This window comes from Salvia hispanica, chromosome 3 (assembly GCF_023119035.1).
Source record: "Salvia hispanica cultivar TCC Black 2014 chromosome 3, UniMelb_Shisp_WGS_1.0, whole genome shotgun sequence".
Classification (NCBI taxonomy): domain Eukaryota; kingdom Viridiplantae; phylum Streptophyta; class Magnoliopsida; order Lamiales; family Lamiaceae; genus Salvia; species Salvia hispanica.
The window spans coordinates 2,920,558-2,943,721 of NC_062967.1; the positions used below are offsets into that span (position 1 = coordinate 2,920,558).

Sequence of the window (23,164 nt, forward strand, 5' to 3'; positions counted from 1 at the left end):
TTTTTTTAGACAAAAGCAATACTTTTTCCATCTCTTACTTTATTTTCTCAATATCTCTTTTACTTTTTTTAATCTCGTATTTTACTTTTTCCATTTAATTTAATAATATTATTTTCTTAAAAATCATGCATGCCCAAAAGAAACTCCATTGTAGATCGTATAATATTTGTGAAGAAAACAAGGAGATAAATGTGATGCAGACATGCCAGTTCACATAGAATTCCACAAATATTGTACTATATCAGATTCGGTGGATATTTTCATCTTTAATTATGTACCATACAATGTCTCTCACTCTCTGTCTCATATAGTAACTACTATATATAGATAGTTATCCCACGTTTCCTTTCAGTCTAGTATATAATATGCTTGTGAAACTTCGTACTATATAAAGTCATCTTTATCATGTCACAATTCAATAGTACTCCAATATTGATCATGATTTATCATTTTTTTCTACTCATATGGTTATTAATTGTGTATTTCCAACTTTGGTACTAAAACGTACGGTCCATGCAAATGGCCGGGAGAGACTAGCTAGTTCAATTTTTTCGAAGCCCATAAATTTAAGGCTCGTTAATGTAATTAGTCACCACCAACATGAATACAGGAGTTAATTTATGAATTATGATGGATTATAACTTGATCACGTCCACATATAAAATTAACTAGCTAGGAGCACCACTTACAAATCAAGAATGTAACATAAAAGAGGTGATTTATTGTACAATAAACGTGATAGTCATCATCATCATCATCATTTACATTAATTTATTTATTTTTGGTAAGATCATTTGCATTTATTAATCATGCGCAAAGGCCTCCTTATAGTAGGAATGAGAAGCAAATCATTCTTCCTTTTAGCAGTCAAGCCAAAGGCCTCTTCCATATTCAAATCTTTACCGGCCATTTTCCAGTCGAAATGGTACAGAAGCGTAGCCAGCGTGAACTCCACGTTGTCCAGCCCGAACGACATCCCCGGGCACATTCTCCTTCCCGCGCCAAACGGTATGAACTCGAGATTGTTCCCTTTGAAATCAACCGAGCTCCCCTCAAATCTCTCGGGCTTAAACTTCTCCGCCTCTTCCCAGTACTTGGGGTCCCTTCCCAGCGCCCATGCATTCACCGTCACTCTGGTTCCGGCCGGTATTTGGTAGCCGTTGATTTCGCATATCTCGCTGTTCATTCTGGGCAGTAGAAGTGGCCCCGGTGGGTGCAACCTCAGTGTCTCCTTGATGACTAATTTAAGGTATTTTAGCTCATCAAACTTGTCTCCGTCCACGTAACCTTTGAGGTCGAACACCTCCCGCACCTCGTCCTGCGCCATTTTGAGCGTACTAGGGTTTTTTATCATCTCCGACATCACCCACTCTACCGTGGTCGAAGACGTCTCGGTACCCGCAAAAAACATGTCCTAATGATCATCGATTGTATACATCAAAATTCATATACTATATTTTAAGAAATAAATCTAATAAATTACGAAGTTTAATCAAATTCCAGTTTGTCCCATGAATTTTGAAACTGAAATATTAAATCAAAATGTTTCAATTTTTTCTTAATTGTGCCATCCACGCACAAAATTTCATCTTTTAATGATGTTAAAAACAACGTGATTCTCGTAAACTTTTTTCTTCTATATTAATTTATTTTCTTAGTATTATTGTTTTTTAACATCATGGAAAGACATTGATTTGTGCATAAACGGGACAATTGAGAAAAATCGAAACTTACATACAATTTCAAATGTTATAGGATATGCAATATGATTTAAATGACTATTATCTCGTGCGTACCAGTATGACTGCTTTAACGTTGTCCGTAGTGAGGCGGACTTCGGCGTCATCTTGCTGACACCGGAGGAGAAAATCCACCAGAGCTTCAGACCGTTCATCACTCGGGCCGGCAGCTCTACGACGGCGGACGATGCTCTCTATAACCCTATCCGTAACCCCGAAAACCTTCCGCCTCCTGTACACCATCCCAGTGACGAAAGGGAGCACCTTACTAGACGGATAAAGATCCGCGATGCTAAGGCCAGATCCCAGCGCCGCCGCTTGGCTGATTGCCGCCGCCATCGCCTCCTTCTCCGCCGCCGCCGCCTCCCCCACCACCGACCTGTACGTGATGTCGTACGCCGACAGCTCCACAATCTCCGACAGATTCACCGGAGACCCCTCCTTAGAAGCAGCAACGGCCGCGGCCAGATTCAGATTCTCCTCCTCCCGTATCGAGCGGGAGAATCTCACGCGCTTCGAGCTCAGCAGCTCGAGCGTGCAGATCTTCCGCAGATACCGCCAGTACTCGCCATAGGGAGCCATGGCGAGGCCGGTGTAGTTGTAGGAGATGGTTTTGGCCACGTGCATCGGGGGCCGGTTCGCAAAGGCCACGTCGTGGGTCTTGAGAATCTGCTTGGCTACGTCCACGGACGAGACGATGAGGAAGGGCACGGCGCCCAGCTGCAGACGCAGCAGAGGGCCGTATTCGCCCGCTAGTTTTCGGAAAATTATATGAGGCATTGATTTGCTAAGAAGGAGATGGAGGTTTCCGATGACCGGGAGCCTCCTTGGGCCTGGAATGCGATCTAGATCGCATTCCGGTTTATTAGTAGTGGCTCTTTTGAATTTGAAAATTATGAATAGGAAAATAATTGAGGAGATGATGAGTGTGAGCATTTGAAAAGATGGGAACAAAAACTCCATTTTTTCACATATTTTAGTTTCCATTTTTTCACATATTTATACTAGGAAGAATTTTTTAATATGCTGTTATATGTCAGACAAAGATAAGAAGGAAATTTAACAAGAGTGATTTACGAAGGAAATCGAAAGCACTTACGTCCCATAATTTTTACGCAAAGGAAAAAGATTGAGTGTTTTGAGCATTAATTTAACTTGATATTTATTGCAAAAGAGGGTAGGAAAGATTAATTTTAATTATGTCTTTTTGTGTAACAACTAATAAGTGCAGTTTTTTTTATCCAAATATGGTGTAGTTCCTTCCTTTAGATACGAGTGTATCAAAATGAAAATGCAAATTAAATTTAGAATAATAGTATATCAAAAACAACATTTACAAAAAAAAAAAACAATCAATTTTATTTGAAATCATATTGCACTTTCATCATTTTAAGGCTTACTGAATACTGATGGCTTCCAAGTTTCCACTAACTAGATTATGTAGGCAAAAGAGATTACGTGAACATCATCGTTAAGATACCTTAACTTACTGAATACTGAGGGTCCCCAAGTTTCCACTAACTACAAGTATAAAATTATATAGGCAAAAGAGATTGCATGAACACCAATACAATGAAACTCCATCAAATTATAGACTATAGAACTATTATTGCAATTTGGGTTGAAACATATTGTGTCCATTCTTCTATCTACCTGTCTATTTTTATCTTGTGCCTTTGTATACATTGGATTTAATCTTAGTTTTCATGCACTATATTTTATATTTTTGAAAACTCATTGATTAGCATTTTTAGTGACGAAGTGCCGAATCTGCTACAAATGAAATTTTTAGGTGATTAATTAGTTCATATACGAATGAAGTAATAATTTAATATGCATATTGTCTGCATCACGTAGTGCTCTGCCTGGCCAGACATTATATTTTACCTTCTCTGGACCTCCATTAAATTTTAGTGAGTTAATTACTGCACAAAACGACATTTAATTTATTCCAAACTTAATTAAAATTAATGGTCAGTACTATTTTTTCCGTTATAAAAATTGAAAAAAATACTTAATTTATCATGTCTTAGGGAGTAGGAACAATAATATTTTCAGCCAGTATACATCCTCTTGGAAATTTTTGACTATTTTCTAAGTTAATATATCAATCGTAGCCTATATTAATACATACTTCAAATTTTATTACTACTATCCGTACAAAAAGAAAAAACAAAAATAAGTGAATGATATTGGGCCACAAAATTTGCCCGAGAAAAAAAATGATGCTGGGCCATAAAATTTGTTGTTGGGCCGGTTGAGTTTTTGTTACTACTATTTTTGTCTTTTTCTCAATTAGGCGGTATGTATTTTGAGATAAGTTTTAAATTCATACGAAAACCCACTATTTGAGATAATTATCATTTTATTTTACTATTTGAACCTAATTGACAGACTATTAATATGCTATTGGTTACATTAAAATGAAAATATTCTAGAAGCTTTACCCCAATTTGAATATATGTGTGGATTTTTAAGATAATTGCCTCTAAAATTGATTACGGGGCATCATTTTTTTAACTATTCGAACATAATTGACTGGCTGTTACTATTCTAATTGTCACATTAATTAAAGTATTCTAGAAGCTTTATCACAATCTGATCCTTGCTTATAAATGCAACATATGTGTGGATTTTGTGATAATTGCCTCAAAATTAGTTACTATATATATATGATTCGACACTGATTTTAAAAATTGTTTAAAATTATGTAAAATGGAAAAATGAGTTAGTAAAAAATTGGACCTCATTTTATACGTTTGTCGTTTTATAATAAAATAGTACGGAGTATGACCCTTTGCAATAGACTAGTACAATTTAAATATTCTAGAAGCATTACAATCTGAATCTTGGTTGTTAATTAATGCAATACCGTTCTCTGCTAATAAATGATTATAGCTATATTTAGGAGTATTATTAATTCCAAATGAATTTCGATTTTAAATTCCAATATAATAAAAATTAATACACATGCCTCTAATGATACCCCTCTTTGTTATTTTTTTCAATTATATATATAGTGAGAGCTGAGAACTAAAATTGCAGAAACCAAAACAAAGCGATGGCTTCCTTTCCTCTTGTAGCCGCTCTCTTCTTCATCGCGGTGTCATGCTTCCTCTCCTTCCGGCGCCGGAGGAGCCTTCCTCCGGGGCCTTTCCCTCTCCCCATCATCGGAAACATGCTCCAGATCGGCAACAATCTTCACGTAACATTTGCCGAACTCTCAAAGAAATACGGCCCTCTCATGTCCATCCGGATCGGAAGCCGTTGCACCGTGATCGCCTCCTCTCCGGAGATGGCCAAGGAGATCATGCTCAAATACGGGCAGGTGTTCTCCGGCCGCATGTTGGCGCAGGCAACGGAGGCCTGCGGCCACGACAAGCTCTCCATGGGGTTCCTCCCCGCGGAGGCCGAGTGGCGCGCCCTGCGCAAGCTATGATCTTCTCTCACCGGAGCTTGGAGGCCAGCCAGGGCCTCCGCCAGCAGAAGCTGCAGCAGCTGCTCGACCACGCCCGGAAATGCTCTGATGAAGGCCGCGCCATTGATATTGGCGAGGCCGCTTTTATCACCACGCTCAACCTCATGTCGGCCACGCTCTTCTCGTTGCAGGCGACCGAGTTTGACTCGAAGGTGACAATGGAGTTCAAGGAGATCATCGAGGGCGTGGCTAGCATCAGCGTCGTCCCTAACTTGGCCGACTTGTTCCCCATCCTCCGCCCCTTTGACCCTCAGGGGGCCAAGCGCAGGGCGGAGGTCTACTTTGGTAGATTGCTCTCCTTGATCGAGGGCTATCTCAATGAGAGGATCCAATCGAGGAAGACCAAGACCAACCCGAACAAGGACGACTTTCTCGAGACGATTGTGGATATTCTTGAGACCAACGATTACAACAACTTGAACACTCACCACTACACTCATCTTATGATGGTGAGTAATTCAAACTAACTTTTTATTTAATTGCAATTGTAATTGTAATTGTAAAAGTGAATTGAATTTTTTCAGGATTTGTTTGTTGGAGCAACGGAAACGAGCACGACATCAATCGAGTGGATCATGTCGGAGCTAGTGATGAACCCGGACAAGATGGAGAAGCTGAAAGCAGAGCTGAAGAGCGTGGCCGGAGAGAAACAGACACTCGAGGAATCAGAGATTGAAAACCTACCGTACCTGAATGCAGTGATCAAGGAAGTGCTGCGGATCCACCCACCGGGGCCTCTGCTGCTGCCCCCGAGAGCGATCAAGTGGTGAAGGGCTACATGATCCCAAAGGGAACTCAGATTGTCATCAACGCATGGGCCATAGGAAGGGATCCGAGCATCTGGGAGGATCCGGATTCGTTTAACCCGGAGCGGTTCCTGGATCAGAAGATCGACTTCAAAGGCCAGGATTACGAGCTGCTGCCATTCGGGTCGGGTCGGAGAGTCTGCCCGGGCATTCCATTGGCGAATCGGATCTTGCATATGACGGTCGCGACTTTGGTCCACAACTTTGATTGGAAACTCGAAGATAACTCGACAGCTGAAGCCGATCACGCCGGCGAGCTGATTGGGGCCGTCGTGCGCAGGGCTGCTCCGCTTACTGTTATTCCCATACACAACTCCTAATTATGTTAAAATCATAACAACACATTAATTTTGTTTACTTACACATTAATTTTGTTTACTTATACCAAAATTATGTCGTTCCTATCAAGAACTATATTTTCAATGAAGGAGTTTCTTTAAGCATGAGTTATCTTAGAAAATCTTTTATATATCCTTCCGTTACTTCTTTAGAAAAATTTATAAACGCATATGATCATCACATGGATTCTTAATTATTTCATAATTTGAGATTCAAATTTTTTGAAGTTGTAAAGTTGATGTGGTTTGTGTTTTCGTAATGTATAAAAGAAATAATTAAAATCCTTTTTTCATAGTTTTATTTGAGTTAATACTATGATTTAAGTTTACGATGATTTTGAAATTTAAGTTCAAATTATATAGTATTAAATTTATTTTATTTTGCTAAATTAATTACTTAGTAAATTAATCAAGTTCAATTTATAAACAATTTATTTTAATTACTAAAATTATTGTTATATGGAGTACATTAATCAATATTATAATTTATAAAATAAAATTGTTGTGTCTTTTTATTTCGCAAAATTATTGAGATCGAAATTGATCACATCTCATGGTTAAAAATCCAATGAAATATCATTTCTTGCATGTTCCTATTTTTCAAAAAAACATATTAATAAAAATCAATTTTAATACCATAATTTAAATTGGATATATAATTATTTTATAGTATTTTATTTCAATTTTTAAAGTCTTAAGGCTTTTCTTCAAAAATTTTAACATAAGTCATGTTACATGTTTTGGGCTTTCTTCAGTATCTATGGCCTATTTTGTATATATTGTTGTGTGATTGTATATGTTCTTCCATAAAATATATAAATTTTTATTAATATGTTAAGTTTTGTTTGACTTTTGTATATTGTGATCGGTCTCGTCTCTTATTTTGTGAAATTTTATTTACTGTCATTTATTTTTATTATGGAATGAGTAAAGTAAGATAATGAATATAGGCAAGATTAGGACACCCACCCTAATAAACACACATGCATTGTCATCAATGTTACCTTATTCCATAGCATTTTCACACATAAAATACCATTCAATATTTCTAATTTCCAAATTATTTTTGTTCAGTAAGATTTTGGAACTAATTTCAATTTATCAAAAGCGATTATTTATAACAATAATTACATGCAGTAAGTGTTTGGTACCCTAAATAAGATCAAGATATATGAGTTATGTGGTTTATTTGGTTGTTTAGTAGATAAAATAAGGTTCATGTTAGGCCATCAAAGCCCATCTCAATCCGCTGAGGCCAGTAGCGAATTAGTTTAAAAGTGTAGATTATTTAACAACATAAAAGAGTGAGATAGCTTATCCATCTTAAAGCTCCTCTTAATTAGTTATCTTGTGTTAATTTAACATGCCTACCAAACATGAGTACGACGTCCGACGCATGGAAACGAGTTACTTTAGTTGAACAGAGCTCAATTGACTATTTAAATTTCGCTTTACATGCATTGGGTTGATGTTGATTTATATTGTACAACATTTCTAAAATTCATTGTTATTATAATAATACAAAATTATGAACTTATTTCATTATCAGAATTATTTAATACTCCATCCATCTCATTTTAGGAGTCATATTTGAGTTCGACGCGTATTTTAAGAAATGTAAAAAAAAATTAGTGAAAATAGATAATGGAACGTGAATCCTACTTTTATACTCCCTCCGTCCCGTTTTAGGAGTCCCTGTTGAGTCGGGCACATGTTTTAAGAAAAAAGTGTTTAGTGTGTAATAAATAAATATTGTAGTGGATGTTGGGACCCACTTTTAGTTGAGTGTCCAATAAATAAATGTTTTAGTGGATGTTGGGATCCACTTTTAACACTTTTTTATTAGTTGTAGTGGATGTTGGGACCCACTTTTAACCCTTTGTAGATATTTTTTATTAATTTATCTCAACCGAGACTCCTAAAATGGGACGCCCAAAATTGATCAACCAGGACTCCTAAAGCGGGACGGAGGGAGTATAATTTTATAATTAAATATAAGTGGTAAAATGTCAGTGGAATGTGAAGCTTATTATTATTTTTGGAGTATTTCAATCGGGACTCCTAAAGTAGGACACCCATATGTGATTAACCGGGACTCCAAAAGTGGGACATCCATGTATGATTAATCGGGACTCCAAAAAGTGGGATAACCTTACGAACAATATATCCATGCGATGTGCTATTATTATTAAGTCTCGATCGTGTGTTATTCTTTAACATAATTCGTTCTAAGTTAATCTATTAGTACTACTAATATTTAATTTATTCTATAATTTATAGTCATAATACTACTATATAGTCCGTGAATCGTACGGAAGGACAGCTAATAGTTTATAAAATCAAAGTTCTAAAATTCATCTTCATCATCTCATGGATATGAATTCATCTTCATTTTTTTAAAATCAAAGTTCTAAAATTCATCTTCATTAACCCGTGCTGACCAGATTTGATGATTTATGTTGGGTTTTGTCCCTTCATGTATCTGTTGTTCCCGGAATGATGAGGTAGCCCATTGTCGAACGTTACATTACCAAATTGTTGATGATTGTTCTTAGATTTTGGCCGGCGAGCGTTCTATTTTTATTTTTATTTTTATTTTTATTTTTGGCTCTCCGATTGCTTATCATTGTCAAATTAATTAGACGGTCTATTGTTGGGATTACACTTGACCAGAGTGTTGATGCATGATTTATGATGGCTTTTGGCTTATAACCCGTAGGATTTTATTTTCATTTTTATTTTTGGTCGGTGGGATTTATGTCGTGTTTAGGTTTTGGCCGGTGGAAAATGGAAATAACAAAATCATAATTTTAAATCTTAACCAATCTAGGCTTAGGCTTAGGCTTGGGCTTGGGCGTTAGGCTAGGCTGACAAATGCTCTTTGCTTCAGTTAACAAGATAATTATCTAGTTTAGTCACAATCCATAATAAATTGCTTATTGAAAAACCTAGGCGTGCAAACTCTAATTTCTAAAACATTTAAATAAGTTTCTTCTTTAGGATTATAATCAATTGCTTGTATATGTTTTAATGGAGAAATATGACATGCTACCCAACAAAATAATTATAAAAGCTGCATTAACATATGTTCCCTCTTTCTAATAATAAATGACATACTTAGATAGTTAGATTTATGACGCGAGATTTTAGATATTGATGTTTGTAAGTTAACTAGAAAGAGAAAATAATGTATTGATGCAAGAGAGAACTTTTCTTAAAAAGAAAAATATAATTTTTTGTAGGACAAATTAAAAGAAAAATGTGACAATCTATTACGAGATCGAATGAGATCGAAGGAAGTATATTAAACAATAAATTAACATTGAGCAAAATGTTTGAACTCATTTTCTTTTCGTTTCACGTTAATGCTAATTAAGACGTAAAATATTTGTGTGTTATAGATATACTTTAAATATTCTAACATACGTTCTGTCTTCCATTTTCTGTTAACGAGTCATTTTCAAACCTAATTTCATTTCCAATAAATTATTATAAAAGGCACTATTAATTGAGATTAAAAAAAAATCAATATGTAAACTGTCCCAATTATAGATATCGCATATTGCAACTTATTCACATTTGTACACAGTTTTATAGGAAGATATCGTGAATAAGAAGTTCAACCCGTTAACATATTTTTTTTCACCTTTATTCTCTTTATTAATTTACAGTATATTTTATTCAATCTCATATATTATTATCTTTCATGGACGTTTGGGAATATTTAAAATGCATGACTTTAAAATTAAACTTTAAATACTTTCTTAATCTATAATTAGCATTCCTATTTTCTATTTTGGTACACCCAAATAATTAGTTCTTCCATTTGTAGTAATTTTTCTCTTTACTAAGAAAGTTTTTCACTTCCAATTAATAAAATTTTAATCATTTTTATCTTATTTTTACGTTTAACAATTTTATGTTAAAACTTATGTTATAAACAAACAAACTACCGAAACTATTTGGTAACATAAGGAGGGTGTATTTTTGGTGTTATCTATTAATCGTAGACATAGGATAGTACTATCATAGGGGAAGGAGCAAGGCAAATGCCATGCATTTTCTATAAAATCCGTCGCAACTTGTATCATATACATCAACAAATCTTGTCACCATGGAAATCTGTTTACCATATTTGCTCATTTTCTTGTGCTTTCTCAGTATAATTATACTCTACAAAGTATCAAGAAATCGTCGCAAATTGCCTCCAGGCCCCTGGAAACTTCCTATATTGGGAAATATACACCAGATAATAGGTTCACTCCCACACCATGCACTAAGAAAATTATCACAGGTACACGGCCCCCTCATGCATATGAACTTCGGCGAGCTCCCGGTCATCGTCGTCTCGTCTCCCAAAATTGCCGAAGAGATCACCAAGACCAACGACGTCGCCTTTGCTAATCGAATCGAGCTCATGCTTCCCAAGATAGTACTGTACAACGCCACCGACATCGCGTCCGCTCCTTACGGGGATTACTGGAGATTCATGCGCAAACTGTGCGTGCTCGAGTTTCTCAGCCACGGCAAGGTTCGGTCGTTCCATAGTCTGATGGAAGACGAGGTTTTGCGCCTCGTGGATTCCCTTCGGGATTCCCAAGCGATGCCGGTTGATTTGAGTTGTAGGGTTTTATCTGCTGAGTGCCGGATCATCTGCAAGGCCATGGTGGGGCGTGTCTGCGGGAATCAAGAGGCGTTGGTCGCGATCGTCAAGGAAGCAGTGGCGATTGGAGCTGTTTTCAACGTGGCGGATCTGTTCCCGTCGATGAGATTTCTCCATTTCTTGTCGGCCGGGTCGCGGGTGAGGCTGCAGAGCATGCACGACAGAGCCGATCGTATTCTCGAAGACGTCATCCGGCAGCACGAAGAGAAGAGGTTGAGTGGAATTGATGATTCATTGGAGGAAGAAGATTTAGTTGATGTGTTCTTGAGGGCTAGTGAGAGAGAGGATCTTCAAGTTGCCATTACTAGGGATAATATCAAGGCCAACATATTTGTAAGTAAATAAAAAGTTCAATTCATCCATACCATTTCTAACTTCAGTTGATCCTCTTCATCATCATCGGCTCGCAGGAAATGTTCATAGCCGGAACAGAAACCTCGTCGTTGGTGATCGTGTGGGCGATGTCGGAGATGATGAAAAATCCACGAGTTTTACACAAGGCACAAGCAGAAGTGAGACAAATTCTCCAAGGAAAGGAGAGATTCCCAAAAACCGAAATCCAGAAACTGAAGTACCTCAAACAGGTGATCAATGAGACCTTGAGGCTGCATCCACCAGGTCCCCTACTCTGCCCGAGGCGCTGTCGGGAGGAGACGAGGATCGAGGGATATGACATTCCCGTCGACACAATAGTGATGATAAATGTGTGGGCCATTGGAAGAGACCTTGAGATCTGGCCGGAACCTGAGAAATTCGAGCCAGAGAGGTTTCAAGACGTGGCAACTGATTTCCATGGCAAGCATTTTGAGTTAATACCGTTTGGTGCAGGAAGAAGAATGTGCCCGGGGATCGCGTTCGGGATAGCAGGCGTGGAGCTCTTCCTTGCTCATCTGTTGTACCATTTTAACTGGAAAATCCCAGGTGGGATCAGTCCAGAGGAATTTGACATGACTGAGAAGTTCGGTGCATCGGCTGGGAGGAAGAACAATTTGCTCCTCATTGCAGACTTCTTGATTTCCTAGGAGAATATATGATAATAAAAGAAACTGTGATACTTCAAGACTAGAAATTAAACATGTGTGAGTGGCTAATAGCTTATAATTTCAAGCTTCCTTAAAATTCTGTACAAATATTACAATATTGTATTACAGTCTGACTAAGAGAACCTCGCAACGCTGAAGCAAAATACTTCTAGCATAAAATTAGGCAAACATGTAGTTTGAGGATTACAATACACAGTTAAACATGATTATGATAATGAACACCAATATACATGACTCTGCCCTCCGAGTCCCCGACCACAGCGATTAACAGAAGTAAGACCTGCGACACACACTACACATCTCGACAACTCAGACAAGTGGAATGCCTCCGCCAGAATACTCGACCTCCTGAATGTGGGATAAGAGTATCAGTAAAGCAAAATTATACTCCTTACTATATAAAAATGAGGCAAGATCGGAAGATCTAGCTTAGCAATAAATTTGAATTTCGTGTTACAGATAGGAATGGAAGCTAACAGAAAGAAAAATCAATATTAGCTGTGAAGTTTCTTAGTTTCGCGTCACAGTATTAAGTTGCTTCCTCCCCGCATAAAATTCCTTAAACTCTAGCCATTAAACATCTCAATGGACTCAGAGTTCAAATCTAGCAATTCATTGTTTAGGGTAAAAAAATAGCAGGGGAGTAAAGATATTAGATGGATGGTGGCCGTAGTCGGCTGCTTCTGAAAGCCCTGAACAAGCGCTTTTGGTTAAGATTTCTAATGTAGGAAATACTTCAACTGACTAAATTATGAAAGAAAAAAAAAACTGCATTAGCAGCAAGTGGATGATATTGTCCATCTATTCCTTCAAGTGGGCTGATACGCTTGAGCTAGAGCATTAGACGGGAGCTAGCCAAATTTCATATTGAGACATTCGATTATTTTGATTTATATTTGCTTTTGGATATTGAAAATGCATATAATATAAAGTTGGACTCGTTCATTTTCACCCAGAGTCAAGGCAAGGCATGTACCGTTTCCGGAAAAGCTCACTAATGGTTAAATTAAAGATAGGCTTCAAACCAGATCCAAATTCTTCATGATAGAAGCAAACTTCCAGCATGAATAAGTTAAATTTTATCAAATTGAACATTGATGATATTCCAAACAAACCTGAGCTGGGGGTAGGGATGAAACCCAATCTGACACATGAGTTGGAAGAAGACCCAATGTGTTAAGCTGCCAAGAAAAAAATGAAAATGTTAGGGCATTTCACTGCTTTGTTTTTTCTAGGAAGAGGACTGAATAGGATTTCTGCGGAGGTCAGAGACGAACCTTCCAGACGCCCAGTCCTAAGCCTACCAAATTAAGTGCGATAAAAACTAATTTAGGCAGCATCAAGTCCACTCTGTTGTCCTTGTAAGGCTCAAAGACTACAAAGCAAGTAATGATATCAGCAGATAAGTGGCATTTCTCAGAACAAACAAATGCAAAAATCAGCATCTACAACATGCACGATGCAGTTAGCACATAATCACCCCCAAGAGAAGTGTAAACGAATTTTTGGTGAACATTAAAGCACCTAAACAAATGGATGGTTAGATACAGTGGTACTTAAAAAGCTGAAGCAACAAGTTAAAAACAACCACAAAACATAACAACTGCATATGGCAAATCAAAGATACACAGCCTGCTATATAGAAAGACAAATAAACATAGGCACATACCAACTCTCATAAACACAAGTTAAATTAAACTAAGGAGACACAAGGTGCAGATACAAGGTGTTTGCCATAGTCTTGAAATAGTACTTAATAAAACGCCTAGGAAAATCATTGCCAGTTTTGATTTGCAAGTCAAGTAGTGAAAAGACTGAACAGACAAACACCAGAAAAGACACATCTGAAAAACAGCACAAATGGAAAAGGTAAAAAGGGGGACAAAAAAATTACAGTCACAGTCAAGAAGAAGAAGAACGGAAACTAAAGCTTGCCTTTGCCAACCCCTCGAAGCGCATTTACAGGCTGCAGAAGAGCTGAAAATGTTATGCCAATGCTAAACAGATGAACTGTGCTTCCAGCCATCCACATCATGAAGCCCATCATAAACAAATTTTTTATAGGCGCTTGTGCGACTTCCCAGGCTTTCTGTTAGCATAAATGAAAAACATCGAAGTTAAGACGATGAAACATTTAAAGAATCGAGAGGTAACATGATCATGATCCAACAAAATAGCCTCTTGATTGTTCATCCATAATAACATTTTTACTTCTAAAAAACCTCATTTTAATTATTTTCATATTGTCACCTGTTCACAATTTTAATAACTGGAAAAATGATTTTAACCTGATTGAAGCTAAATTCACCAAAACGCATTCATGTTTCAATTTTCACCGATTCGATAAAATTAGGCGAGAGCGCAACATTAACCTGAGCTTTCCAGTTGGCTTCTGCGTCCTTCTTCTGTTTGGTCATGGCTGAATCATCCTATCCAGTCAACACAGTCATCGAAACAGAAAATTAAATATTATCCAATCCAATGAAGCACCATGAAAATCATGATTACCTGTTCTTGCGAAGCGCGAGTGAAGCCGGGAGGATCAGGAATGTTGCGCGAGGAGTGCGAGGTGGAATTGTCCGTGAATTCGACGGCCCAGCGGCGGCCCGAACCCATCACTGCTTTGCCTTTGTCCATTGTCAATCGTTTTCGTTACCAACAAAATTTGTAGAAGTTTCTATGTAGTGAGAGTGGACTTCAGCTTGAGCTGATTGCCCATTAATTTTTAATCATTTTTATAATTGCTTTGTATTTTAATTTTATAGATAATTTAAATCTTAATTTTTTATTGACTTTTAGTCAGTCTCATCACCTTTGAAATGATAATCTCATAAAATTTAAAATTTTCAAATTTCAATTATCCCATAATGATAAAAATTAAAAATAATGTAGTACTAGCTAGTATAACAAAAAGTTATATTACCTCCATTCATTAAAATACTCTATGTCAATATATCCAAAATAATATGGAGTACTACTTTTGCTGTCATATTATGTGTGATTTTGACATACTATTAATTTTAATTTTGATCATAATGAAACAATTGCAAAAGATTAAAAAATTATATTTTTATTATATTTTAAATTCAAATATTATCAGATTGATCATAAATTAATCATATGATTTAAATGATAATTATTCTTTTTACACTGTTTTTCTGGAGAATTTTATTGGGGTTCTTATGATACTTGTTAATCCTCCAAAGGCTAATTGTAGTAAACACATTTTGTTTTCAGGTCCGACATTAAATTTTATAATGTTCTTATCAACAAAAGTTTACAACAAAAAAACACACATAAAACTAAAAGAAATACTCCATATTGATATGTTTAAGCAAAATATGTATTGTAGTGTACCACAATAAGGCAGAGGACAATTATACAAGGCAAGTATACTTCTGTTCTGTACTACTGTAAGAGATACAATTGCTGCAATTTTGGTAGTAAAGTGTGTCAAAGGTTAGATTCTAAACCTAATATCCATTTCATTTCATTGTGTATTATCTCCTTTTACAAGAAAGCTTGTCAGAGATACTGGCGATGATAAATCCTGCAAACACCTGAATAAAAATGAATAACAGTAATAAGCTAGAGCCCTGAAGCGTAGATCATTTTTCCCATGAAGAAGATGAAGACATACATACATAAGGGACAAAGAGAGCAGACCTGAATGCACCCGAGGATATAAATGGCAGAGTAGTGACGCCCGTGGATCAGCATGTCAGCAAACATCGCAAGGGGTATTGTCAGGGACATACCAAGGGTCGCGACCAAGGGGGTCGTCCACACGACAGAGAGTGCCCTGTTGCGTATTTGAGAGCTTGTTTTAGGCACTAATCCAATCAACATCAAAGGCTATAGATGGCATTTGTGGATATGTAACAACTGACTTTAAACATAAAGGTTCCATTTTTGGACAATAGCTTCATGTTTGCAGAATGTGAGGAAATCCGAGTCCATACCATAGATAGTCTGATATAACACTTCCTACAAAGCCATTGAGCAGGATTACTTCAACGGATGCTGAACTTGGGAGCTTGAACTGAGGCTCGATTCCGAGGGCATTAAGTGGAAACACTGCAACATCAGAATTAAGATCACTAAATGAATGTCGAAAAAACAATTTTTTTACTTCAATGCAAAATGGAGTAATACATCAGTGTAAATTAAACCATTTTGACTAGATCAGAATTTACATGCTTTTGCTTGTCGGACAAAGGATTCATTTGAAACCTAAATTCAGTTTAACCACGATTAAAGCTTTTATAAATACGAGCAGCACTCAACTGAATACTATATCATCTCTATGTTCAAACACAAGCTTGAGACATACAAAGTGATTAAACTTGTTTACCCCTATTAGCATTTCACAAGGCTACGACGTTACTTAAGAGAGTAGGCTATTTTTATAGTTTCTATCAAGAACGCAGGGGAGTTACGGGTAGAAAATCTTCAGGGGGAAATATCAGTATCCAAATATTTCAGGCACTTAGATTGATGATTTGGGAGGAAATATAGCATACTATGGTTTCTTACCAAGCCACCAGAGGCCAACAAAAGTGAGGAGTCCGATATATCCAAAGAACTTTTGTACATCAACCTTGTCCCCCTCGGATCCAGCTGATCTCTTGAGAAGCACTGTATCATACAAAATACTTGCCAGTGTAAGACTAAATTAAGTGAACTCATTAAAAAACCCAAAGCTTCGTTGGTTGAGGCACACCTGTAAATAATCCGTACGATGCTGCAGAGAGCAGACCAAAAATGTCTCCGGTTATAGAGTGTCTTCTAGTCCTGGAAAACACAGCAAAATTTAAACAATTAAGGTTAGAAAGTTTTCATTTTCCTCCAACATGAAGCACTATAATGGTCTTAACGTAAATGCATGTAAACAGATGATGCATCACTGAAACTCAGAAGCCCTCAGCCTGACTTACTCAGTGACGCTAAGAATCTCGTCCGGGGCCCAAGTTGTACCCACGGTAGTCATTGCAACACCAGCCATACTGATTAAAACAGCGATGACTTTTGCAGCATTTACAGTGTCCTGTCCAATTAATGCTCCAAAGAAAAGTGTGAAGAGCCCTGAAGTTGAAGTCAACACAGTCGTGCTTGCAACACTGGTATAGGCCAGAGCTGAGTTTGATAAATACTGCATTAATTTGGAACAACACAGACAAATATAGTCATATATAGCACAAGGTATAAACGGAAATCCAATGTGATGAAATTTGCATCAGTCAAAAAGACTACCTCCGTTATAAACCATATAGGAGCAAGATAAAGGCTGCATCCCATTATTTCCCACAAGCCAAGTTCATGCTTCTCTTTGGTAGCATAGTGCTCATCTTCTCCGTCCTTCAACAATAATGTCCTTCCACCTTCCGTCCCGTCTACACTCATATCTGCCAAAAGGTAACTATTCAGAGCTCCTTCTACATCGTCCTGCGGTCCACTTCCTTCAAGAGAAATATCCAGCATGGCTAACGAACTCGACAGGCTATTGTTTCCATAGATATCTTTAAACAACTTTCTATCCAATAATTTGCATATATAATCTCTCAACATTGATATTGGTAGAAAAACCATCATTAAGGATATCCACAAGTATGTCAAAGCAAAAGGCTGTCTATATTCTGTAAAAATTTTCTGCAAATTCGAATAATCCATGTCAAATTCCTTCTAAAGAAAACACAAAACTGACATCACAATTCTCCAAAATCTTCACAAGTATCAAAAGGATCAACCAACAACTCCAAAATTCTCTGACATGAAAATTTCAGAAGCTAATTATCAAATATTTGCAGATCATATAAACTCAAACACCTTTCTTCATTCTAAATCAATTATGATTCTGTAAATATCCATCGTCGTCGACTACGCATAATTCCATCCTAGTAATTAACTGATCAACAATATACAATGGGGGAAAACAAGAATTCCGAATAATTTGCTTCTACTAACTAATAAGAACAACTTGATTTGTAAGAGGTAAAGTACTAAACTTTACCAGCTAACTTCATGCACAGCTAAAAGCAAAAGCGAAAAATGCAAACACAAACAAAAAATTGGGGCAAAATCACCCCAGCTTACAATACGTCTAGGGCTCCAATTTTCTCAACATAGTAAAATTTTAGGGACGAACCTGCGTGACCTCTGCAGCGGTAACCCATATCAGCACAAAAGCCCCAATCATTCCCAAACCGGCTCTGTACCTCCATGCCATAATTCAAGAGGAAGAAAAGTAAACCCCCAAAAAGAAACAGCAAATAATTTGATCGAATCACAGATAAAAAGAATATTAGAGAGGTCGTGGCATGTTTCTGCCACTTGAAGAAAAGTTCCAATTATCGGAAACGCGTTGAATGTTAATTTGTAATGGTTTATGAAGATTGGGAGTTGACCAGCTCGTGGCAGTGGAGTATCCAACAATGGTGGAAAATGATCAAATTAGCAGCCACATTTTGATATTTGAAGTTGGCCAAGTTGAATTATACATTTCTTACTACTTTCCTGTTTAAATAAGCAAGATTTTTTTGTCATTATTACTAAATATACCAAATTCAATTTTTGAATTTTCTTATATGTATTCTTTTACTTTTCGATTTTGATTTACAAATTAAAAACAAGGGGGAAAGTAAAACAAAATCTAACAGACTTGGTCACAATTTCACAATATAAGTACAATCAATCCATGGGTTGAAAATTAAATTTTATTTCATCTCCACAGCTAAAGGCCAAGAGATAGATATTATACATTTGCTACAGTAATTTCCGACCGACCAAGATGAAAATCAATAAGCTCGTAAATTTCCTTTTTATAGTAACAGTTATTGCTGAAGGATTACAAGAGAGAGAGGGTATAGAAAGCCGGAAAAAATATCCTCTACTGGAAATTCTAGCCGGAAAAATTGGATTGGTTACTAATTCAAGCTGCAGAGCATTGACGTTCGAAGCTTCTTTGTCTGACTAATTCATGAAGATCATGGACAATCTTGACGACCGCGTCCGGCCTAGCAAGCCTCAACGCGTTCTGTGACATTGTCGCGAGCTCGTGCTGTTTAGGACCGAACCATTGCGAGACTATGCTGGCAATCGCCTTTGGAGACTTTGAGAATTTCCCACACCCATTTTGGACGACGTATGGAACATTCCCGGCTTCCTGCAACGTGCATGTGTCACAGCATAAACCAATGAAAATCAAACAGAAACAGCATAACAGCTATGAAAGATGGAACACATTGATGTAATATTCGAAGAAACTACGAATTTTCCCTTGTAGTATACAGAGCAAGAAGTTGGAAGAGTGTCACTACCTGTCCGGCAATATAGTCATTTAGGATAATTGGAAGTCCTCGTATCGTGGCCTCTGCAATAGTTCCGGGACCAGCCTGCAGAAACACATAATTGTTCAGTGAGCGATAGCTCGTTAAGATTCTTTGTTTGAGAATGAGAGGTTCGGATACATACCTTGGTGATAATGCAATCACAAGCACCCATGCAATCCTCCATTCTAGTGACAAAACCCTTCACCTAAATTGCAAGCATTGAGATATTTAGACTACATGCATAAAAGTTTATTACGCGTGATTTTAATATAATATTCCGTCTGAGAGACTGTATAACAAAGAGTAATTAAGAATCTGATATTGCAAGCAAAGAATATAACATTAAGAATCTTGCAAGCAATATCAGATAATTACACAGAAAAACCGATTTACAGAAGAGAAGTGAAATGTTGCATTGCTGTGAATATAGCCAGAAGGTTTTGAGAAGCTTTTTACCTCAACAGGGATCTTCCACTGAATCGACTTCAATTTGCTGACTAGCTTTTTATTTCGGCCACAAATCACAAGAACCTGACCGGTAGGTACTCCATGAGTTTCGTCATATAATGCATCCCCAAGTGCTCGAGCAGTAGCCTCGATGGGGCCCATACCTTCACCGCCACCCATAAGCAAAGCTGCAGGTAGATGTTCATCCATACCTAGTTCTCTCCTCAATTCGTCCTGTAAAATCGATATATAATTTGCTGATATTAGTACCTTCTGCCATGGTGAGTTCATACAAGTTATCACGTACGTATATACACTATCATATGGAGGAAAATTTTTGTTATACTTTCTCCCTATGCAATATTTTACATCATACAATACACATTAACCGATGGGCCAACAGAAAAGGGACATACTATAAATATTTCAGTGCCTAATAGTGGAAATTAGATCTGCAGCATTATTTGTAATCATCGGATAAGAAAAATGAAATTATAACCCCACAATATTCATAATACACATTCATCAAGATGATTCAAATATGAATCCAAAAGCAAATACAAAGACATAAAGTCTTGGTCGTGTGGTATCAGTAGCTTCACTAATCTTGATGAGTTGATACCTTTAGTGATAATATTTCACACTTCCAACAATGTTGTGGGTAAATCATGAGACAAATCAAATATCACTCCACCAATAAATTGATAACGCACTTAGCAAAATGAAATCTATGAGAGTGAGACCAACCTAAATTTCATTTTGCATGGGCTACTACATTAGGAATACTTTTTAAGAAAAAAAAAATGCAATGTAAAGCAACCTTAGGGCGAACAGCCTTCACAAACGAGGGCCTCACAGGAAGGCCATAGACCTTAATTTGTGAGCGTTGAAGGCCAGCTCTCAGTGCTCGTTTTGCTACCTCCTCCGAAGGGCAATAGCATCTCGTTACAAGCTTGTGGAACCTACCATGAGCCAAAATTATATATAAATCCCACTTCAAATTTTGCACATATGGAAAAATTGAATGCGAAAGAACCGGCTAGGCCTACCATGTGGGGTGACATGTGGAGAGGTCTGTTATCACAGTGGTAAAAACAATCTTCTTCAGAAGACCTTTAGACCTCAAGATACGAAGTGGAACATGTTGCATCAGTGGATGTACACTGATGATAATATCTGGCCGGTATTTCATCAATCCTTTAGAAACCTCTCTAGGGAAACGAACAAAAGATTTTGGTAAGAATCATGGGTGGAAACCGGGTAATGAGAAAATACAGCACACAGTTTTGATCTATGTCTATGCCATCAAGAAAATGACTTATGATTATCTTTTACGAAAACACAAGTCTGAAATCATGTCAGGAAAATCGATTCAATTTTACATTCATTACTATCTTATCAGAACGAACTAGTGTTAATGATTAAGCTCTGCAATGAGAAAAACAGTTGTATCACATAGAGTAACCATGTCATTTAAGAAGTAGAATTACCGAGCTATGAATGTTGAGGTGGCAGCAAAATTGGTTCGATGAACAAGACGCGGTGCAGTAGCATAATAAGTCATCTTCCACAGAGTCCCATGTTTTACAAGGAAGTTATAACTCTTTGGCAGCTGATTAAAGGGCCATGGAGTATGATCTGACCACAAGTCAGTGACAAAAACCTGTAAAAGAAATTCTTCAACACTGGGAACATTTTCAACAAATAAATCACAAAGCTACAATCAATCAAATCTTTATTTCCTTTAAGTTTCTGATCATTTTCTTCTTCCTACCTTGAGGTACAAAGCAACACATATACCACAACTCTTTCCTATAATTCTCAAACGATTCAATCACAAGTCACACACCAACCAATCAAACTGTCAAATATTAATCATTCAACAACCAAAAACTAAATCTCATTTAACAAAATTGCAAGTGTACATTCAATCAAAAACTACACCCCATTTAAGAAAATTACAATTCTACATTCCATCAAAAACCATACCCGATATTCGTCACCAAATTCTTCAGCAAAAGCTGCCTTAATAGCCTCGGCAGAAGCTCTATGACCCCCACCAGTATCGCTCATCAGAATCAGCACATTCTTTGGAGCATCCGACACAACAGCATCCACAGAATTTCGCTCCGTTTCCTCCAATACGCCATTCCCATCATCTCCACACCCATTACTCTCCCCGGAATCAACCTGAACCGAGGCGAAATTAAGCGGGAGTCTCTCGCAGTGGAACCTAATTGCACTATTGAACTGATTCAACGCTCTCCTAATGTTAAAGGCGGCACCTTTACAGCTCAGAGCCAATGAAGCCACAGCCCTGGGCTTCTTCCTCTCATCAAAGTACAAGTAATTCGACAAACACGTGGAGTGCCCATCGAAATTCAGCCGCGAGGAATCGTGCACTAAATTGCCCAACTGAGAAACGAAACCAAAGGGGTTCGTGGTTTCTTGGTTCACAGTTGAAGGCTGCATACTGGCAATCTATTTAACGTTTCCCCCAATGAAATTTACGTTTCTACGAATGGGTTTCCTACAAGCATCGACAGAATTCGTTCCTGCAAAAGAAAGACTATTCAAGACTTGTGCAGTTGGTTTTACCCGCCAAGTGTTTGGGATTGTGTCTGAGAGAGATATCGACGGGGAAAGAAGGTAAGAATTTGGTGAGGAATTGCAACCACAAAGATAAGATTTTGTGAAGGGAAATGCATACACAATCTATATATATAAGTGCATATTATAGTAGAGAAGAAATATACCAAAGGAATTCAATTTGATCCCTCTTGAGATATAGGCCTACATCAGCCATGAGAGCAACTCATTGACAGCAGACTCAAATAAAATCCAAAAACAAAATCAGTGTAGATAAGGTGGAGCGTGTCTAGCGAGAGTGAGACGACTCAGAAAGAGAGAGGGTGCTTTTTTAATTAATTTTAAAATTATTATTTATCTCTAAATCCCTAAATTTAGATTTTAAAAAATTATTCACTATTCTAATCTTGCAATTAAATTATTAATTTATTCAAATTTTGCGATCTTTCAAGTTATCAACGCTTAATTGCGAACAAAATATGTTTAATTATTCTTTTGACTTTGAGAAGAATTATAAAGGATTTAATGTTTTTGTCGTACAATGTATTAATTGTGTTGTTGGGAATAAATATGTTAGAATGGGCATTTTAAATTTGGTAGACGTTAATTGGACGGCGGTGGAGAGGTGGACGGTGGTGGGTTCATGGCGGAGACCGGTGGTGGACTGGACGGTGGTCGTAGTCTCTGCGGTTAGTTTCTTCACATGTTTTGGGCTTTTTGACCATTTCTTTCT

General features: G+C 37.2%; 5 protein-coding genes and 1 pseudogene across 5 annotated transcripts; 2 read left to right on the forward strand and 4 right to left on the reverse strand.

The window, feature by feature from the left end:
- Positions 1–694: 694 nt before the first annotated feature.
- On the reverse strand, positions 695–2,702 carry LOC125212683 (salviol synthase-like). Its single transcript, XM_048112912.1, has 2 exons — positions 1,797–2,702; positions 695–1,414 (listed from the first exon to the last, which is right to left on the reverse strand). The coding sequence occupies exons 1-2, from the start codon at positions 2,700–2,702 to the stop codon at positions 791–793; spliced, it is 1,530 nt and encodes a 509-aa protein (XP_047968869.1). The 3' UTR covers positions 695–790.
- Positions 2,703–4,800: 2,098 nt separating this feature from the next.
- Positions 4,801–6,351, forward strand: LOC125210451 (annotated as a pseudogene).
- A 4,124-nt stretch (positions 6,352–10,475) lies between these two features.
- Positions 10,476–12,108, forward strand: LOC125217106 (premnaspirodiene oxygenase-like). Its single transcript, XM_048118932.1, has 2 exons — positions 10,476–11,357; positions 11,435–12,108. The coding sequence occupies exons 1-2, from the start codon at positions 10,476–10,478 to the stop codon at positions 12,044–12,046; spliced, it is 1,494 nt and encodes a 497-aa protein (XP_047974889.1). The 3' UTR covers positions 12,047–12,108.
- On the reverse strand, positions 12,105–14,775 carry LOC125217107 (ER membrane protein complex subunit 4-like). The gene is made up of 6 exons (XM_048118933.1): positions 14,576–14,775; positions 14,440–14,496; positions 14,003–14,156; positions 13,345–13,442; positions 13,183–13,248; positions 12,105–12,415 (listed from the first exon to the last, which is right to left on the reverse strand). Exons 1-6 carry the CDS (start codon positions 14,702–14,704, stop codon positions 12,377–12,379), a joined length of 543 nt encoding a protein of 180 aa, XP_047974890.1. The 5' UTR covers positions 14,705–14,775; the 3' UTR covers positions 12,105–12,376.
- Positions 14,776–15,370: 595 nt separating this feature from the next.
- Positions 15,371–18,526, reverse strand: LOC125211639 (uncharacterized transporter C405.03c-like). Its single transcript, XM_048111517.1, has 8 exons — positions 18,213–18,526; positions 17,321–17,716; positions 17,005–17,219; positions 16,791–16,861; positions 16,604–16,705; positions 16,030–16,144; positions 15,734–15,869; positions 15,371–15,627 (listed from the first exon to the last, which is right to left on the reverse strand). Exons 1-8 carry the CDS (start codon positions 18,291–18,293, stop codon positions 15,568–15,570), a joined length of 1,176 nt encoding a protein of 391 aa, XP_047967474.1. The 5' UTR covers positions 18,294–18,526; the 3' UTR covers positions 15,371–15,567.
- Positions 18,527–18,762: 236 nt separating this feature from the next.
- Positions 18,763–22,580, reverse strand: LOC125214688 (probable monogalactosyldiacylglycerol synthase, chloroplastic). The gene is made up of 8 exons (XM_048115811.1): positions 21,832–22,580; positions 21,333–21,505; positions 20,892–21,053; positions 20,663–20,804; positions 19,852–20,076; positions 19,538–19,600; positions 19,384–19,458; positions 18,763–19,229 (listed from the first exon to the last, which is right to left on the reverse strand). The coding sequence occupies exons 1-8, from the start codon at positions 22,312–22,314 to the stop codon at positions 18,996–18,998; spliced, it is 1,557 nt and encodes a 518-aa protein (XP_047971768.1). The 5' UTR covers positions 22,315–22,580; the 3' UTR covers positions 18,763–18,995.
- Positions 22,581–23,164: the final 584 nt, after the last annotated feature.

Coding starts and splice junctions, on each gene's coding strand:
- LOC125214688 (XM_048115811.1), bottom strand. CDS start 22,314: ATGCAGCCTTCAACTGTGAACCAAGAAACCACGAACCCCTTTGGTTTC. Junction 20,805..20,891: donor TCCACATGTCACCCCACATG/GTAGGCCTAGCC, acceptor GGCTCATGGTAG/GTTCCACAAGCTTGTAACGA. Junction 19,230..19,383: donor ATGACTATATTGCCGGACAG/GTAGTGACACTC, acceptor TGCACGTTGCAG/GAAGCCGGGAATGTTCCATA.
- LOC125211639 (XM_048111517.1), bottom strand. CDS start 18,293: ATGGCATGGAGGTACAGAGCCGGTTTGGGAATGATTGGGGCTTTTGTG. Junction 17,220..17,320: donor CTATATGGTTTATAACGGAG/GTAGTCTTTTTG, acceptor AAATTAATGCAG/TATTTATCAAACTCAGCTCT. Junction 15,870..16,029: donor GTTATATCAGACTATCTATG/GTATGGACTCGG, acceptor AATACGCAACAG/GGCACTCTCTGTCGTGTGGA.
- LOC125217106 (XM_048118932.1), top strand. CDS start 10,476: ATGGAAATCTGTTTACCATATTTGCTCATTTTCTTGTGCTTTCTCAGT. Junction 11,358..11,434: donor ATATCAAGGCCAACATATTT/GTAAGTAAATAA, acceptor ATCGGCTCGCAG/GAAATGTTCATAGCCGGAAC.
- LOC125212683 (XM_048112912.1), bottom strand. CDS start 2,702: ATGGAGTTTTTGTTCCCATCTTTTCAAATGCTCACACTCATCATCTCC. Junction 1,415..1,796: donor ACGTTAAAGCAGTCATACTG/GTACGCACGAGA, acceptor GATGATCATTAG/GACATGTTTTTTGCGGGTAC.
- LOC125217107 (XM_048118933.1), bottom strand. CDS start 14,704: ATGGACAAAGGCAAAGCAGTGATGGGTTCGGGCCGCCGCTGGGCCGTC. Junction 13,443..14,002: donor GCTTCGAGGGGTTGGCAAAG/GCAAGCTTTAGT, acceptor CTTGCTTTGTAG/TCTTTGAGCCTTACAAGGAC. Junction 12,416..13,182: donor CATCCCTACCCCCAGCTCAG/GTTTGTTTGGAA, acceptor TCCCACATTCAG/GAGGTCGAGTATTCTGGCGG.